This window comes from Eumetopias jubatus, unplaced genomic scaffold (genome assembly GCF_037043125.1).
Source record: "Eumetopias jubatus isolate StellerSeaLion01/CBP00866 unplaced genomic scaffold, mEumJub1_p1.0 scaffold_14, whole genome shotgun sequence".
NCBI lineage: Eukaryota > Metazoa > Chordata > Mammalia > Carnivora > Otariidae > Eumetopias > Eumetopias jubatus.
The window spans coordinates 22,759,033-22,776,695 of NW_028274820.1; the positions used below are offsets into that span (position 1 = coordinate 22,759,033).

The 17,663-nt window shown below is 40.2% G+C and overlaps 1 protein-coding gene across 5 annotated transcripts in view; it reads left to right on the forward strand.

Annotated features, from left to right (window-relative positions):
- RELN (reelin) overlaps positions 1-17,663 on the forward strand; it is a 494,784-nt gene that overhangs the window by 440,912 nt on the left and 36,209 nt on the right. For all 5 annotated transcript variants that reach the window (XM_028118604.2, XM_028118612.2, XM_088018691.1 and 2 more), the window contains 3 exons: positions 10,083-10,223; positions 11,685-11,862; positions 13,489-13,682. In XM_028118604.2, the coding sequence (XP_027974405.2) occupies positions 10,083-10,223; positions 11,685-11,862; positions 13,489-13,682 (513 nt within the window). The remainder of the gene's footprint in view (positions 1-10,082; positions 10,224-11,684; positions 11,863-13,488; positions 13,683-17,663) is intronic.

The window sequence follows — 17,663 nt, forward strand, 5'->3', positions numbered from 1 at the left end:
GGGAGGAGGAGGGGGAGCAGTGTTCCAGACAAAGGAAACAGCCTATGATAGGAGGCAACAAGCGTATCTGAGATACTGAATGAATGGATCTGACCTAGAGAGAAAGTGGAGTGAGATGGAGTCGGACCATGAAAAGTATCGTAGGTCATACTGAAGATTTGGGGATATGCCCAGGATGCCTGTGTGGCTCAGTCGGTTAAGTGTCTGCCTTCGGCTCAGGTCATGATCTCAGGGTCCTGGGATTGAGCCCCACATCATTGCGTTCTCTGTACCCTCTGCTTTCTCTCTTCACTGGGGAGTCTGCTTCTCCCTCTCTCTCTGCTCTCTTCCTTTCCCTCTGTGCTCTCTCTCACTCTCTCTCAAATAAAATCTTTAAAAAAAAATGTTTTAAATGATTTGGGGATATGTCATATAGGTGCTTAAAAATCTGCTAAAGTGTTTGGGAATGGGGGGCACGCTCAGATTTGCACCAGAAAAGCTTATTCTAATTGGAAAACAAATAGGGGAGGATAAGAGCAGCTGGAAGGAGACTCTTGAAGAGGCAGTGAGTGTTGGTAGCTTGGACTAAGGTGCTGGAGACATGAAGGGAAGTAGAGAAAGTCAAGAGAAATGGAAGCAATAAAATGGAGTTTCATGGTGAAATGGACATGGGAAGGCGAGGGAAGGGGCAATGTTGAAGACAACTCTAGTTTCTGAGTTGAAGAACTGAATGGATGCTCATGCATTTCACTGGGCAGGGAGCACTGAGACTGAACACAAGACACATCACACTCTGCTCCGGACATTTCTACGTTAGAACCTAAATAAGCTGAGGTGGGTAGAATCATAGTCTCTATTACTCCCATATACACTGGTTCAGTTAGATCTTACTGGAAATTCAAAAATGAATGGAAAGCATTGTGGTTTAGTGGAGAGTTCTAGCTTTTCAGCCCTGTGAGCTTTTAAGCAAGTCATCCCATGTCCCAAAGCTGCAGGGTCCTCATGTGAAAAATGAAGAGACTTTTTGCCATGTAAAAAATCAAATAAATGTGCATGGAAGAGCTTGGGACATTGTGAACATTTATAAAATGTAGGTCATCTTCACATTTATGTGTTAACAACATGATCACACTCGTGATTATCAGACTTCATCTTCAGTCAGACTAAGAAGTCTTCCTAAGCTCCCATAACAAGAGCAAGCGCATGGAAATGGTCGGACATTGTCTTAAGTTCCTGCCCTGGAGGAGATTACCATCTGACTGGGGAAGAATAAACAACTTAAAAATAAAATGGGCTGCATGTAATTGAGAGCTTCAGTGAGGAATGGGCTAGGAATGCCATAGGTATTGAGAGATGGGAGACAGCGTTGAATGCCAGAGTTAGAGGGGGTTTCATGGAAAAGATGGGCCCTGACCTCAAAGGATGGCTAGGAAGTAGGTGGGTAAGGAGAAGAACATTCTAAATTAGGGAAACGATGTGAACAGGACACATGAGCCTGGCAAGAGCCCAAGAGTTGCTGATGAAGGCACAAGGCTCATATCTGGAAGCTATGGAAAGTGTTTGTTCGTGGAGTTGGCTTAACTTATCACAAGCACTGAAGCAAGGCAGAGGAATTTAGACTTGTTGGAAAGATGAACTGTGGTGGGTTTTGAACGGAGAATGTTCTTTTAAGAAAAACAATTGGGAGAACAGAGAGGCTCAAGTAAGAGAAATTGGCAAAGGCGTGAAGTAACAAGGGTCTGGGCTACAACTAACAAGAAGGGGATGAGACGGATATTACGGGACATTTCAAAGGAAGAACTGATAAAACTCACTAGCTTCTTCTCCACTGCGCACATCAAGAGATGACTCTGAAGTTTGAAGCCCAAGAGAATGGGGAGAAAGCTTCAGTTCACTCCAGGAAGGACGGTGTGACAAACTGAACCAAATGACGCTGAATTCAATGTGACGACTGGAAATACAAATGAAGACATCCATTTGACAGAGATGTGAAGGTCGGAGCCCAGGGAAAGATGATCAGCTTTGGAGGCGGGGGCATAGAGGTGATAGGCAGTGCCACGAAACTGTCAGCTCTCCGCGGGAGAGCATTTAAAAAGAAAAGAAAGGGTCCTTAAATTTAATAGCAGGATAAGTGGAAATGGTTATTAAAGAAATCGTGAGGATACAATTAAGGAGGTTGAAGAAGAATCAGAAGAGTACCAAAAGCAAGTGAGAATGGAGTATCAAGCAGGAAGAAGTCACCATCCCTGACATATGCTGCTGAGACTAATGAAGAAAAAAGTTTCACAATAAATTTCCATAAGGAGATAGTCAGTGACCTTCAAAAGAACAGTTTAAGTAAGATACTGGAAATAAATACAGCTTGTCTGGCCCCAGAGCCCGTGGGCTTAACCACTGTATTAGTCCTACATTTTTATTGCTTGCCTAAGAGATATGGTCCTAGAAGAAATAGGAAGGGAGAAGGCGGGAGATCTTGAGAGACGCTGAAAAAAAATACAAAGATGCCAAAATCCATTTCATAGCCCCTAATCTGAATCTGCCTCTTCCTAGTCACTAATCCCAGACCTAAAAATAACAGGTGGCTCAAGTAGCATGGGTTCTGAAATGTCACCTGAGAACCAGAGTGAGTCAACAGAAGGGCAGGTAACTCAAATCCACTGAGAAAGGTTGCGGGAGTGGGGGGGGGGGGCAGGCGGAGGGGGGGGGGGTCCTGCCAATGGAAGGCTCAGGTGTGACTTGGCTATTTTAAGTCACAGTTTGAAGATGATCCATTCCCTCCTACCAACCCTAATGACATGGCTGATACCACTGTCTTTAAAGATTAACTACAACACTTTGGAAGCCAGGTGGTTTTAGCCACAGCATGCACACTACTTAACATTTGCAGAAGTTTACAGAAGTGATAAGCGCAAGAAGGGGCAAAAAGATTGTGGAAGGATTGGGAGAATGGAATGGGGTTGGGTTTACCTTTTTTCAGGTAAACAGATTTAGGGAGGGAGGATATTCTTCCATGATAATCCCAACTAGAAAAGCAAAGCAAAGATCTTATGCTAAGAAAACCAAATAACTATATATAGTATTTATTGGGTTTGTCATGGAGAAATATTCAAAGGAATTACAAGTTCATTTTTTAAAGGAGAGATTCTTAAAACTTGCCTCAGTACTATTTATCTCCATTGTTACTTCCAACTTTCCAGTATCCTTTAAAAAGACTTTTTGCAAGCGTTCATATTACTGAACATCTTATTAAAAATTTTCAGTCAAGTCAAGGAAGCCTTGGACTTCTCTTCCATGTCCATTTTCTCAGGCATCATTTCGATACTTTGAAAATCATTGCTATTACTTTACCAAATTTGTGTTGTTCTTTTAGGACAACAGAACATAAAGTAATTTTGTTTGGTGTAAACCATGGTACTATGGATTTTCACATACTGAATATATTAATATTTTCACATTATGTTAAGACAAATAAAACCTATTTCCATTTCCACTACAATGGAGAATAAAACTACTTACAGAAATTCTGCATTCCATCTAAGCTTTCTCCATTGTCAACCTTGTTGCCAAAGTTTTATTAGAGAATTTGAGATTTGGCTGTACTTTGTACATATTGCTACGTATGGATTCTTAAGATTGCTTTAACAATTAAATATAAATCATTCTCCATTGAGAAGGCATTTTAAAAATTATAGGAAATTCTTTTATTTGAGGGATAGTCCAATGTATTTGATGCTCTCGGTAGGCCTGCCCAGAACACTGTAGTTTTTTATAATCATTACTAATTATAATTATCAGCAAAAATAGTAATTCCTTATTTTACCAAAACAAGGATAACCATTTTCTTTTCTTTATAATCAAATCAAAATTTTGCTCTGAGTTTGAAGGGACCACAGATTATTTTTGGCTCACATTTATCTATTTAAAATCCAAACATACAAAATTTAAGAAAATAGCAAACTATATTTCAATATAATCATCACCCAACTTCAACTATTATTGATTTATGACCAACCTCGTTTCTTCAATAGCACCACTCACTCTGGACCCCATATTCTGAAGCAATTCCCAGACACATCATTTCAGCTGTAAATATTTTAGCATGTATCTCTAAAAGAGGACTTTAAAAAACATAATTATGATACCATTATTCCACCTAAAAATTAATGACAATTTCTTATTCAATATTTTATTATTCAATATTTACTTAGTATTCAGTATTCAAATCTCCCTGTTTGTCTCATAAAACATTTTATCATTTTTTTCGAATTAGGTTACAAATCAATATAATTGGTTGAAATCTCTCTTAAGTTCTCTTTAACCTTGAGGTCTCCCTGTTAACCTTTCCAGATGAGGACAAAGACACAGAGAAGTTATATGATTTTCCCCATAGACACACAGTCGGTGGCTGAAGCAGGATTATACCAAAGCTCTCCATTTGTTCTCTATCAAGGAAGGAAGACAGGCCATGTGGGGTGGCTTGTTTAAATTCTTCTATTGCTAACCCTGTAATATGCTTTCCACCCTAGTTCCAGAGTGGTATCATGAAGGATCCAGGTCACCTTATAAGGATACCTTACCTTTATCACATTTGTTTGGAGTCATAACCTGTGATCCAAACACTTTCTCCTCTCAGTATTCAGACCCCAGTGTTTTGTAAGAAATTTAGAAGAAAAGAAAATTAGATGACCATAAATATTCTTTCATGAACAGTTTAATGTTATCTAAACATCCCAAAATGTTAAAGTCATTTAGTGTCCTACAAATCCCTAGTGTTATTTATAATCACCAAGGGAATTTTCTACCAAAAGGTCTGGGATGCCTAAATTAAGAACCCCCAGCTAGCTGCCAAATCAATGGTCTTCCAGCCTTTACCTGCCATTCAAGACAGCCAGAGTTCTCAGTAACACGTCAGCTCCAGCAGGAGATAGTTCTAGAGCCAGTTCTAAACTAAGAAGTTATAGAGGCCCCCTCCTTGAGTGGCAGTCCTTACACCTATGAAATGAGTCAGTTGTACAGAGAAGTTTCTAAGAGTCATCCTCTCATTTCCACCCCAAAATTCAACCTCCTTCTTTTGTTCATAGTTCAGTGTCTTCTTCATGAGGATCTCCCCCAGAGGAGGGATGCCCTGGCAGATGGCCCATCCCTTTAATAAGAGCCCCTCGCCATAAGGAATTCATTCACACTCCTGGTACCAAATTTCAGGCCTCCTCTCTAGAGCCTACTTTTCCTCTCGCTCTTATCTGTAGGTCATGGGCTGTGACCCATGGGTCCACTCTGTTCAGGTGAGCTGATCTGTGCTTCCTCCCAGGTGTACACCTACCAGTGGGATTGCTGGGTCATATGGTGACTCTGTGTTCAACATTTTGGGAAACGAACAACCTGTTCTCCACAGCATTCACACCAGTCTGCACACCCACCAGCAGTGTATGAAGGCTCCACATCCTTGCCAACACTTGTTATAGCTGCCTTTTTTATTACAGCCACCTAGTGGGTAGGAAGTTATATCTCATTTTGGTTTTGATTTGCATTTCTCTAATGACTAATGATGTTGAACATGCACTTATCAGCCATTTATATATCTCCCTTGGAATATCCTCTACTTTTGTCTAACACAGAAAAATAGGCTAGTAGAGGAAATTGTTTTCCAGTATAAAGGCAGGACCTTAGCTGCCAAGGGAAATATAGGACACATTTTGAAATGGGGCATTGCAGAGCCTCTAATTAAAGACAGAGGGCCAAGGGCTTCAGCTATGACATTAACTTGCCAAAGTCAGAATAGATAGACTCGGGTGTACACATAGCAACAATACATACAGCCTTCCATAGTTGAACAACTGCTCATATTTAGGGGTCATGGGAGGAATAGGATGATTTTGTACAGGTTGAGGTAGTTTTGAAGGGTCTCCTCATGGAGAATACATTGTAGTAACGAACCAAGAGATTATTGCCTTCTCTCAGTTGCGTGAGAGTGACTTACGGCACTGTGACTTAGGGCACTGAACTTCAGCTTCTTCGTTGGGAGTTAAGAGAGTTGGCTATATTTACTAGTCCTAAATATTTTATGTATTTCTGAGAGCAAAGGAAGCATTAAGAGAGAGTGAAAAGGTTTTTTAAAAATTTTGTGTGGTTCCTATCGAAGGGCTTTTTCTCATGGTGATGATGACAATGAGGACTTCTTCATAGGTAGACAGAGTATTCCTGGAATAAAGAGTAATACAAAGACTCAGAAATGTGTATAGAAACCTATTAAAAGGTGTGGAGGCAGTGTGGGGAAAGGTTCCCTGGGAGAACAGAGATGGAAGCCATACTTTGAGGGTAACATTTTTTAACTTCATAGCAATGGATGTTCAATTATTAAACAACACTTATGGAGCACTTACTATGTGCAGTTGATGAAGAGGAAATGATATAAATTCAGAAAAGAAGCAAAGGGAGACATTTCAAGGATACGGAAAAGGAGAAATATGCTCTGGGGCCATTTTCCCCCCAACTCCAAGAAGCAGCAGCTGGTGGTGGCTGTCATTATAAGGAAGTTTCAAGATAAATGATGACACCTGCCAAGGGACTTCACCAAGACACTCACGGGTCTTGGTAAACACAAGCTAATTAATTTTCACAACACCCTTGTGAGGTGGGAAGTAGCATTTTTCGTAGGTTCTACAGATGGGGAGGTGTCAGCACATAAACATAAATTATTTGGTCTCTTTATATACTGAAGTTGTGACAGGGCTGGGAATAAGAAGTCCTAGAAATTCAACTTCCAGACCTTCATTTTTCAACTTATATTCCAATTCATCCCCTTAGTGAAAGTGTCTCCTCTTCCTATAAAATAATATTGGATAGTATATTTTCCCCTGTTTTATGGGTACTTAATTACGAAGTGCCGTTATTCCCAAGAATATAAAATCACATTTGAGACAGGGCCCTAGAAGTCCTCTAAGTTAACCCCCTCGTTATTTATGTTAAATTGTTCAGGACACAGGACTGACTAGTACCAGAGTACAGATTAGCGCCCCCTAAATATCTGTACTCTTAGTGGCCAACTCTGGTTTTAGTAATTCTACACATGGTCTCCCACTGTTTCCTTTTCTGTGGAATGCCACAGAGTTGTACAGACTGAACATGTCATGGTTGGAAGTCCCCATAAAAGCTATCAACCCCAACAATGCGTCTGGCTCTTAAATCTTCTCTACAATCTCTTTGGTAAGTGGCTGCCCAGACTGTGATTCAACACAACCAGCATTCAGAAAGCCACCACCTGCTAGGCAGCTCATGCCACCTCTCAACTGCTGGGAGTTCTTCTCCCCCTTTGACAGCCATCAGATCGCTGACCCCCGGTCCCTGCCCACCCGCCCTAAAGACCTCTCTTATTTGATTCTTCCTGCCAACTTTATTGCTGTCGACTTACTATTCTTTCAGTAAATGTTTATGAAGTCCCATCTATAGGTGTCACCAACAATAAAATGATAAACAAGGAGAATCATCCAGCAGAGGAAACTGTACATAAATAAGCCCTCAATAAAAAGTGATAAAGGCTTTGATGGAGCATCATAAAACATTAAGGTTACTTGCCTACCCTTTATAAGCACTGGAGATACAAAACAATATTGCCTGAAGGAATAGAGATGTTTCCTGCCCTTCAGAAGTTTATAGTCTGAAAGAAAGAATAAGAATGTAAGTGTTGACTTGTTATTAGAATCCAAGTAACCATGTGCTCTGGAGGTACGTTATTCCACTGTGTTATTTATAAAATGTTGTTGCATGCAAACAGGCATAATTATTAATAAATTTCATCATTAAGAACTAACTGAACAGGGGCGCCTGGGTGGCTCAGTTGGTTAAGCATCTGACTCTTGATTTTGACTCAGGTCATGATCTCAGGGTCATGAGATCGAGCCCTGGGTGGTCTCCATGCTCAGCAAGCAGAGTCTGCTTCTCCCTCTCCCTTCCCCTCTGTCCCTCCCCTTCCCCCCACCCTTCATCCTGCTCAGGCCTGCGTACTCTCTCTCTAAAATAAATAAATAAATCTTTAAAAAAAAAAAAAAGGAATTAACTGAACAGCACAGCCACTGACTTGCACAACCCCAGGGGAGCATCTTCTAACTGCTTACTGTGAGAATGGTGGCCCCTGGATACCAACTCCCTGCACCTTTTTTTTTTTTTTTAAGATTTTAATTATTTGAGAGAGAGAGTGTAGGCAAGCAGGGGTAGGAGCGGGGGCAGGGGGCTGGGGAGGAAGATGGAAGGGGAAGGAATTTCAAATGGACTCTGCACTGAGCACAGAGACTGACATGGAACTGGATTTCATGACCCCAAGATCATGACCTGAACCAAAACCAAGAGTCAGATGCCCAACTGACTGAGCCATCCAGGTGCCCCTTAACTGCCTGCACCTATTGAGCACCTACTAAGTGCTAGGCACTGTGCAGTGAGAGTATAATGTTGAAAAAAGGGGATTAACGCTGTTCTTTGTAACTTAGTCTTCTGAGGGGGAGGCAGACATTTAAGAAATGCATATGCAAATAAATATATAACTACAAACGTGATAAATACTATAAATGGAAAAGAACAGTTTGCTCTGGAATAAATGTGATTTTTAAAGGGCCCCAAAAGAAAATTTCTCTGAGGACTTAAGACTTCCTCCAAGACCTGAGGGACACATAAGGGATAACCAGGCAGAGAGATGAAGAAAACGTAGGCAGAAGATGGGAAAGAATGTTGTGAGCCCTGGGAACTGGGAGAAGGAGCGGCGCTCCAGACTGAGTAGCCAGGATGCAGGGCTGGAGGGTGGGGCCCAGGAAGAGTTTAGGGTTGAAGTTAAATGCCACAGGAAGTGATAGGAGGATGTTAGGTAGTCTGCTGGGAGCTGAGGAGCAAGAAGTATTATGGAAAAATCAGTGCATAGATGCTCAGTAAGCAAATATCAAACTGAACTATGCATTTTCAGAACGGAGATTTTTAGTTCTGGTCTGTTCTTTTCTAGTTTCTAAACTTAATGCATATGTTTTCAATTAGAAAACATATACCCCTTGCTGTTGTTTGGTCTTTGTCCTCCTCAAAACAAGTATCTCTCAGTCAAGTGATTAACTGTCTCCTAACGATATCAGTATCTGAATCCATAAAACAGGGACGCCTGGCTGGCTCAGTCAGTGGAGCATGAGACTCTTGATCTTGGGGTCATGAGTTTGAGCCCCATGTTGGGTGTGGAGATAACTTAAAAAATAAAATCTTAAAGAAAGTGAATCCATAAAACAAAACTTGCTTTTTCTAATTATTTCCTCTGTGGGTTTCTAAATGTTCACCATCACTTGAGCCTTGAGAAGTGTTTGGATTTACTGCCATCTAGTGTCTCTGAAAACGTAAGTTTGTGTTTCTGAACAAGACACTTCCTAAAACTGTGCAAACAAACAAATATATTTCTGCTTCTGGAATGGGAGAATCTCTGTTTTGATTTTATTTTCATTGCATTTGAACTAATATAAAATAAGTCTGGTGGCCTTATTACCCTCTCTCTTTTCTCCATCCAATTATCTAGGGTTTCATTGATCCCTCTGATTTACACTCTTACTGTCTTCTTAAGACTTTCATTGTGAGAATTCCTCACGAATGCTGTCTGAGGTGGACCAGTATGCCCACTGTACAAAAGTGTCTAGTCTTCAGAAGCACTAAGGAGTTGGAATCGAGCTTTCCAAGTCAAATGCGGAGGGGTTGGGCGACTCAAGGACAGGCATCTTTCCCTAATTTGCAAATATAACTTAACAACAGCCGTGGTGTCACTCCACAGTGGTGCCCCCAGGAAATTCAGGGCTCGCTGTTCCCCTGAGGCTACTGGTGAGGATTAGTGTGAGTTTCTGTTTTAGTCTGTTTTTACAAGGCTGGGAAAGATAATCAGCCCAAAATATATTCTCAAGCTATTGCAGTTCAGTTTGGCCTGGTGTTATTAGTCAAAGTTTTGCATAGGTAATTAAAATAATGAACGCTTTTCTGAGAACACAAGTTAGGGATGTACCCACATTTTTGTTATAGCCATCCATGCACTTGTTCAAATATACACATTTCCTTTCCCACCACAATCTTCATTATAATTCTCTTGTTCTTCAAAGGTCCCAAGCCACTCGTTTCCGTTGGCATCAACCAGCTCCTTTTGACAAGCAGCAGACATGGGCCATAGACAATGTCTATATCGGGGACGGCTGTATAGATATGTGCGGTGGCCACGGAAGGTGCATCCAAGGAAGCTGTGTGTAAGTACATTGTGTTTTCTTCCTTCCATTGGCAGTTCCTGACTCTCATTCCAGCCGGGAGATTTTTCTGAAACTGGGTTTGTAATCCCTTCAAAGCTGCCATCGGTCGTATGGTTTTCTTGAAATCTGTTGCTGAGCTAACTGTAGAGCTTATGGATATTGTATCTTCCTTCTTGCTTAGAGATTAAGAACTGAACAATAGCTATCTTGTCAAGAGAAAAGTGAATTATCATCAACTGTATTTTATTTCCTTCTGTGTTCCTGTGGCACACGTGAGCCCAGAAAAGGACATAGAAGAGGTTTGGGAGTTCAGCATATTCTGACCGGAAATAATATGTCATAAGTATTTTTCTCACTTAGGCCTGAATATATGTAATAGATATTCATTACTTGTGGTTGAATTGGTATTCCTGTGTGGTTTGCATAAGAAAGTTTTTAAATGCCTGCTCAATTTGCCCTCAATGGAGAGGGCTAGTATTTTACTTAGCGAGCGTTAGCATCTTTGGAAGGATCTAAATAAAGTGTGTGTGTGTGTGTGTGTGTGTGTGTGTGTGTGTGTGCATGCGCGTGCGTGCATGCCTGCACGTATCTTGTGTACTACAGGTCTTTGTGCTTTATTTTCAAATATTTTGCTATTTGGTAGGATAGTATGAATGAGGGTGCTGATAGAGAATTCATACTGCCTTCTCCGCTAATCTCCGCACACCTGGGAGGCCTTTCCTGTGGTTAATGATTCTAGCCCATATCCAGAATGACCTCTGAGACCCCAGAGTCTCCAGTCCTACATTCATATTTCCTCCCGCATTGAACACGGAGGTCGGTCCTTCAGTCAGAGATCGCAGATGCTACCCAAAGTACCCACTGCGGTTTGGAACATGGAATCTTGGATTCCTAACTGACCCAAAGCCTCTTTAAAAAGACCAATTTCCTGAGTTATTAGGACCTACCAGTTCAGTTTGGCAGCCACAATTTCTTATCAGCTTTCTAGAGCTATGTCACGTAGAGACAGGGCTCTAGTAAATTCTTTGAAGTTGCTTCTTTCCCTGTAAGACCAAGTCACTACTTTAGGAATGCCTAGAGGCAGCTAATTCACAGATTATTTCTAACCTAAAGCACACTTAAGAAAAGCAGATGAATGGGGCACCTGGGTGGCTCAGTCGTTAAGCGTCTGCCTTCAGCTCAGGTCATGATCCCAGGGTCCTGGGATCAAGCCCTGCATCAGGCTCCCTGCTCCGTGGGGAGCCTGCTGTTCCCTCTCTTGCTGTGTCTCTCTCTGTCAAATAAATAAATAAAATCTTTGAAAAAAGAAAAAGAAAAGCAGATGAATTCTGGAAAGCTCTGTGAAGCTAAGTAAGCTTTCATCATCCTGGACTAGGAATAGCAGCTGTCTTCACTAACCTGAGAACACAATTGTGGAGGTTTTTTTCATGTTGACTTTTCCTTTCTTTTCTCCGTACCCAGCTGTGACGAGCAGTGGGGTGGCCTATACTGTGAAGAGCCCGAGATCTCCCTTCCAACCCAACTCAAAGACAACTTCAATAGAGCTCCATCCAACCAGAACTGGTTGACTGTGAACGGAGGGAAACTAAGTACCGTGTGTGGCGCTGTGGCTTCGGGAATGGCTCTCCACTTCAGCGGGGTGAGTATTTGGCTACTGGTTATTCATTTCTGCATCCTCTGAGGTTCCCCCAAAAGAGTTGAGTCTCCCTTATTGGCAAATCAAGATACAGAATTAGATACTCTAAATGCACAACCCTGATGCAAACTTCCAACTTTATACAAATCAGAAAATACTAATTATTTCCAACATTTTCCCCATCACAAATCAGTCGAGACCATTTAATTATGCAAGGTAGTGTCAGCACAAGGCATATGTACGTACACATTAAAAAAGGACTTAAGTGAATTTTCATCCTGGGAGAGAGGGCTTGCACAGTGTGCAGGGGTCTTCCATCTGGATGATGCTCTAATTGAAAACTCTTGAGCTTGCAACAGATTTGGGATTTAAGGAGCCAAAAATCAGGAAAATGAGCTTCAGTGTTCCCTGAATTTATTAACAACACTTACTTCTTTCTCTAAATTATCAAAGAAAGAATAATTGTCAGTAATAACTAGACATTTTTATTTATAGCAAATTATTTTGTGAATGACAACAGCAATGTTAGAAAATTTCTTTGATGGGGCACCTGGGTGGATCAGTCAGATAAGCATCTGCCTTCAGCTCAAGTCATGATCTCAGGGTCTTGGGATTGAGCCCAGCATTAGGCTCTCTGCTCAGCAGGCAGTCTGCTTCTCCCTCTCCGTCTGCTTCTCTCTCTCTCTGCTTCTCTCTCTCTCTCTTTCTCGGAAATAATAAAATCTTAAAAAAAAAAAAGAAAAAATTTCTTTGAGAAATTTTATGGTCCTTCTAATTGCTACTAAAGATGTGTTTAAACTCCTTCAATACCATAATTAAGTACCCTTCATAAGCAATTTAATTTTTAAAAATTACAAATTCATTGTCAGGTCTTTATTTCCCTACCATTCCCAATCTTAGAATTTGCATTTGTGCCAATAAAGTGTATTATTTATATTCAGTGTTTTAGCTGATAGTAACAATATAGGATTCCTATAATCCTCAACGCTAAGAATGCATGTTTACAATACCCTTTGTAGCTTAGCTAGAACTCCAAGAGGCCTAGTTTTCTGCCTATGTTCAACTAAGAATTATCTGCCTATCTACACTAATAAATTAATATAGATGACACTAAAATCAGCTATGAGCATTTAAATAAAAATCATTACAACTATTATCTCTAATTAATAATTAAATTGTATGAAATCCTTAGATGTAGTCATTTTTAAATTTCATATTAAAATAGTTATCTCAACATGCTATTTTATTAATAGCTATTACCTTTTAAAAAATCTAAAAATACCTGTGAATAACTGGAAATAGTTTAATAAAACAGAACAGTTACTTTAATTTCAGCTCTCATATTGCTCATAAGAAAACAAAAGAGAATCCCCTTAGAATACATCGTCCTTTGTTAAGTTCTAACAATGAAATTTCAAAGTTTAGCAAATATTTGGTGAGTACCTACTATGTGCTAGAAGCCATGCTGGGAGCTAGGGTAACGGGAAAGATGATAGAAACACCAGTATTACAATACCGTGGGACTTGTATTACAAAAGAAATATAAAAAGACAGAAGCCAGAGAAAACCTTTAACCTGCAATTACAATTCTTTATCACTCTTTTGCTGGATTCTGCTTTTCTCCCTTAGGGTTGCAGTCGACTGCTAGTCACCGTGGATCTGAACCTCACTAATGCCGAGTTTATCCAATTTTACTTCATGTACGGATGCCTGATTACACCGAACAACCGTAACCAAGGTGTTCTCCTGGAATATTCTGTCAATGGAGGCATTACCTGGAACCTGCTAATGGAAATTTTCTATGATCAATACAGTAAACCTGGGTTTGTATTCTATTTTATCTTCAATAATGAGTACGTTGAGCAAAGATGCTTGATGAGGTCTGTCAGCTTTAGTCACGGGGACTGCAGGGGACCTGGAACCATCCCCCCTGGTAGAGATTCTTCTGACACTGACATAAAGATAAGATTTCTGAGCTGGATAAACAAACTGGTTTGGGTTTTTATTTTAAGAACAACTACTTTTTAAATTCCAGAATAAGATAAAATATGTTATCACAATGCCAGTCATGAATAGACCCAGTGCAAAAACCCATGTGAATTAATGAATATATGGTAATTAATTTCAATGACATTTTGGGAAAATAGAAACAGGAAGACAATATATTTATTTATTCAGTCATTCATTTATTTATATAAGGTTTATATAGTGTTCCCTCCATTTTAGAGAATTGAGGACTTGGAAATACCTAGAGTCTATTTTTTAATTACTTATTTGAAAAACCCCTAGGGGCGCCTGGGTGGCTCAGTCGTTAAGTATCTGCCTTCGGCTCAGGTCATGATCCCAGGGTCCTGGGATCGAGCCCCGCATCGGCCTCCCTGCTCCACGGGAAGCCTGCCTCTCCCTCTCCCACTCCCCCTGCTTGTGTTCCCTCTCTCGCTGTGTCTCTATCAAATAAATAAATAAATAAAATCATTTTAAAATTAAAAAAAAAACCCTCACAATGGGTTTATTAAACACAATGTTTAAGTCATTTAGAATATATATTCTCGGGGCAGGCACCTGGGTGGCTCAGTCGGTTAAGCGGCTGCCTTTGGCTCAGGTCATGATCCTGGGGTCTTGGGACCGAGCTCCATGTCCAGCTCCCTGCTCAGAGGAGAGCCTGCTTCTCCCTCTCCATCTGCCTGTCACTCTACCTACTTGTGCTCTCTCCCTCTCTCTCTCTCTCTCTCTGTCAAATAAATAAATTTTTAAAAATCTTTAAAAAAAACTCTTTAAAATATATATATTCTCTGCCACTGAACTATACACTTAAAATGGGAAGTTTAGCATAACATATAGACTTGTCAAATCAATATCTTATAAACACACCTGGAAAAAAATTTAAGTGTTATGTATATTTTACTACAATTTAAAAATATTTAAAGAAAATTTTTAGAAGTGAATAAATGGGGGCGCCTAGGTGGCTCAGTCCATTAAGTGTCTACCTTTGGCTCAGGTCGTGATTGAATCCTGAATAGGACTCCCTGCTCAGCAAGAAGTCTGCTTCTCCCTCTCCCTCTGCCCTTCCCCCTGCTCCCCTGCGCTCTCTCTCTCTCTCTCTGTATCTCTCTATCTCAAATAAAGAAATAAAATCTTTAATAAATAAATAAATAAATAAAATACATACATTCTCAAAGGGCAAAAAGCAATCAATGTGACCAATGAGAAAAGTTAAAAAAGATCTAAAAAAGTAAAAGAGCATATTTATTAAAGTGGAAGGAGGAGAAGAGAGAAGAAGGTAAGAGAGAGAAAGAAGAAGTTTGGAGGAGAGGAGAGAGCAGAGGGGAGGGGAGGGGAGGGGAAGGGAGGAATGAATACAGCCTAGCCAAGAAACAGAATAATTAAAAGCACCCAAAAAGGAAGACAAAACACAGATAATCCCTCCATACATGGCAAACCAGGTACAGGCTAAAAATCAGGTAAAAGAAAAACAATGAAAGAATCTTGTAGATTGTCATTTAAATTCAAGATATCTGTTAAGAAGAGGTTCAGTTGTGAATGACAGAAAGCCCCAAGTAACTTAAACAAAAGGTTTTTTTCTCTCAGTATAAATTAGATCCAGAAGAAAGTAGCCCAGGGCTGCTACAGCAGCTCCACAAGCACCAGAGACCCAGCTCCCTTCTACCTAATACTTTCGCCACATTCAACACATGACCTCTATCTCGTGGTCCAAAAGGGCAACTCTAGCTCCTCCACATTCGCACTGGCAGAAGGGAGGATGGGCAAGAGGGACATGCTGTCTCTCTTTAAGGACACTTCCTAATGGTTGCCCCTATTTCCATTCACATTCCAGTAACCAGAACTTAGCCACAGAAACACACCCAGATGCAGGGGAGTCTGGACATACCGTCTTTATTCTGGGTGACTGTTCACCTCGCTAAAAAGATGGGCTCCTATTATGAAGGAAGAAGGGGGAAATGGCAGTTGAGGAAATGCCAGCCACAAGCAAACATTTTAAATCCTGCACTTGCATTAAAGTTGGACACCAGTAAAGGAATCCAAAGAAGCTAAGAAGAACACAGCATTAATAGTGCAAAAACCGTGCTCATCTATTAGTAGAAGATAATAGATAAGCCAAGTAAACCATTTCCTTAGTCTTTATGGAGAAAGTTATAAAGACTCTCAGGTATGAGTTCCTGAACATTTAGCATAGTATACAGAGAAAAGGAAGTTGAGTTAGGATATAAGCATAACTGTCTGATCTGCTTTAGTTCTCTCAGGGAGAAACAAATTGACCAAAGTAGGAACAGTGGTCATAATTTATTTAAACTTTCAACAGCCTTAGTTAGATAAATTTCCACTCCAAAGGTTTATAAAATGTGGTCAAGGATTTATCAGAGAAAGGAAACTAATTTAGAAATAAGAAAGAAAAGAAAAGATAAAGATCATTGCTTTGGGTAAAGAAGTCTATTGTATGCCCTTCCAGGAGCAGATAGATTTCTGATATTATTTGATATACTTTAAAATGTTAAACATGCCAAATCAATGCTGATAATCGTACAAGGTGAGCATACAAAAAGGGAGCAAGGAGAGGTGCAGATGAACTTCAAAACTGAAATGCATGGGAAAATAAACTTTGGAAAAGATTATTTGCCTAAGCATTGATGGTCTCCAGAGTGCCATTCACAGTCTACACTTTCCTTGTGTACCCTTTGGTACACAAAATGCATCTTGGTCTTAGGCTACACAAAATATGGACATAGTCCATAAAGTATTTAAAATTCAAGTACTGAAAATCTAACCAAAACATCCTCAATTTGAATGGATCTTGATTGGTCCCCATCTGGAATATGGCCTACTATTCTGGAATCTACCTCAAGAACGACATAAAAGAGAAAAGAGGAAGGAAAAATAAAATCAACAAGGAGATACTATGTAAATAAAGCTGAAATAACGAACCCTTTTCAATGTGAAAGACAAAAACTGAAGGAGCCACCATCAATGTCCTCAATGTAAGGATTCTTCACAGGATGTATTTGGGCTTACTGGCCCTGTCTTGGCACACTAACTCTAAGAGGCAGCCTTTAAAAGTAAAGGAAGGTAGATTAGCATGGATAAAAAGATGGGAATTTAGGCAAAGGAGATTAAACCACAGGAAATTATTTTCCCCAGCCAACTTCATGGTTGTGAATACAAGTTCAAAAGGGTCTGATACATTCTTGGGCTTTAAATGCATAATTGCAATCAAGGGGTATTTTAGACCTCATGTCTAACTTGTTATGATTCATATTGGAGCATGGAGTCAGGTTTGTCCATGTCTATTCTTAGTGACTGGGTTGGGGACAGCATGCTGGGCTTCTTAGCCCATGGTTCTTACTCAGCATTTCTTAGTATAATGTTTTCAATAAAACATAAAGACAAAGTCAGTGTCAAACTACGAGCAACTGATAAAGTAATCACAAAAAACCTGGTACCCTCAGGCTGAGAGCCCAAATGTCCTGCCACAATCCAGTGTCTAAATTCTAAGCAAATTGCTGATACTCATGGAAGTAGAATGAAATCGAGGTGCCAAGGGAAGGAAGAGATGAAACCAACCCATAGGAGACAGAAAAAAAAAATTTAGTCTTGGCTTATGTCCACCAAAGTGCATATCCCTGGGCCTACAAATCCAGAGATGCCCCTGGGCAAGCAGAAAATTGCAAAGTCCCTTTAAGGTCTGCCAGGGACAGTTAGAATAAATAGGTAGTTCCACAATTCTTGAATTTGTTCACATTCTGTTTCCCAATTTAGGGACTCCTGAACCTTCATAAACCCAAACCAGT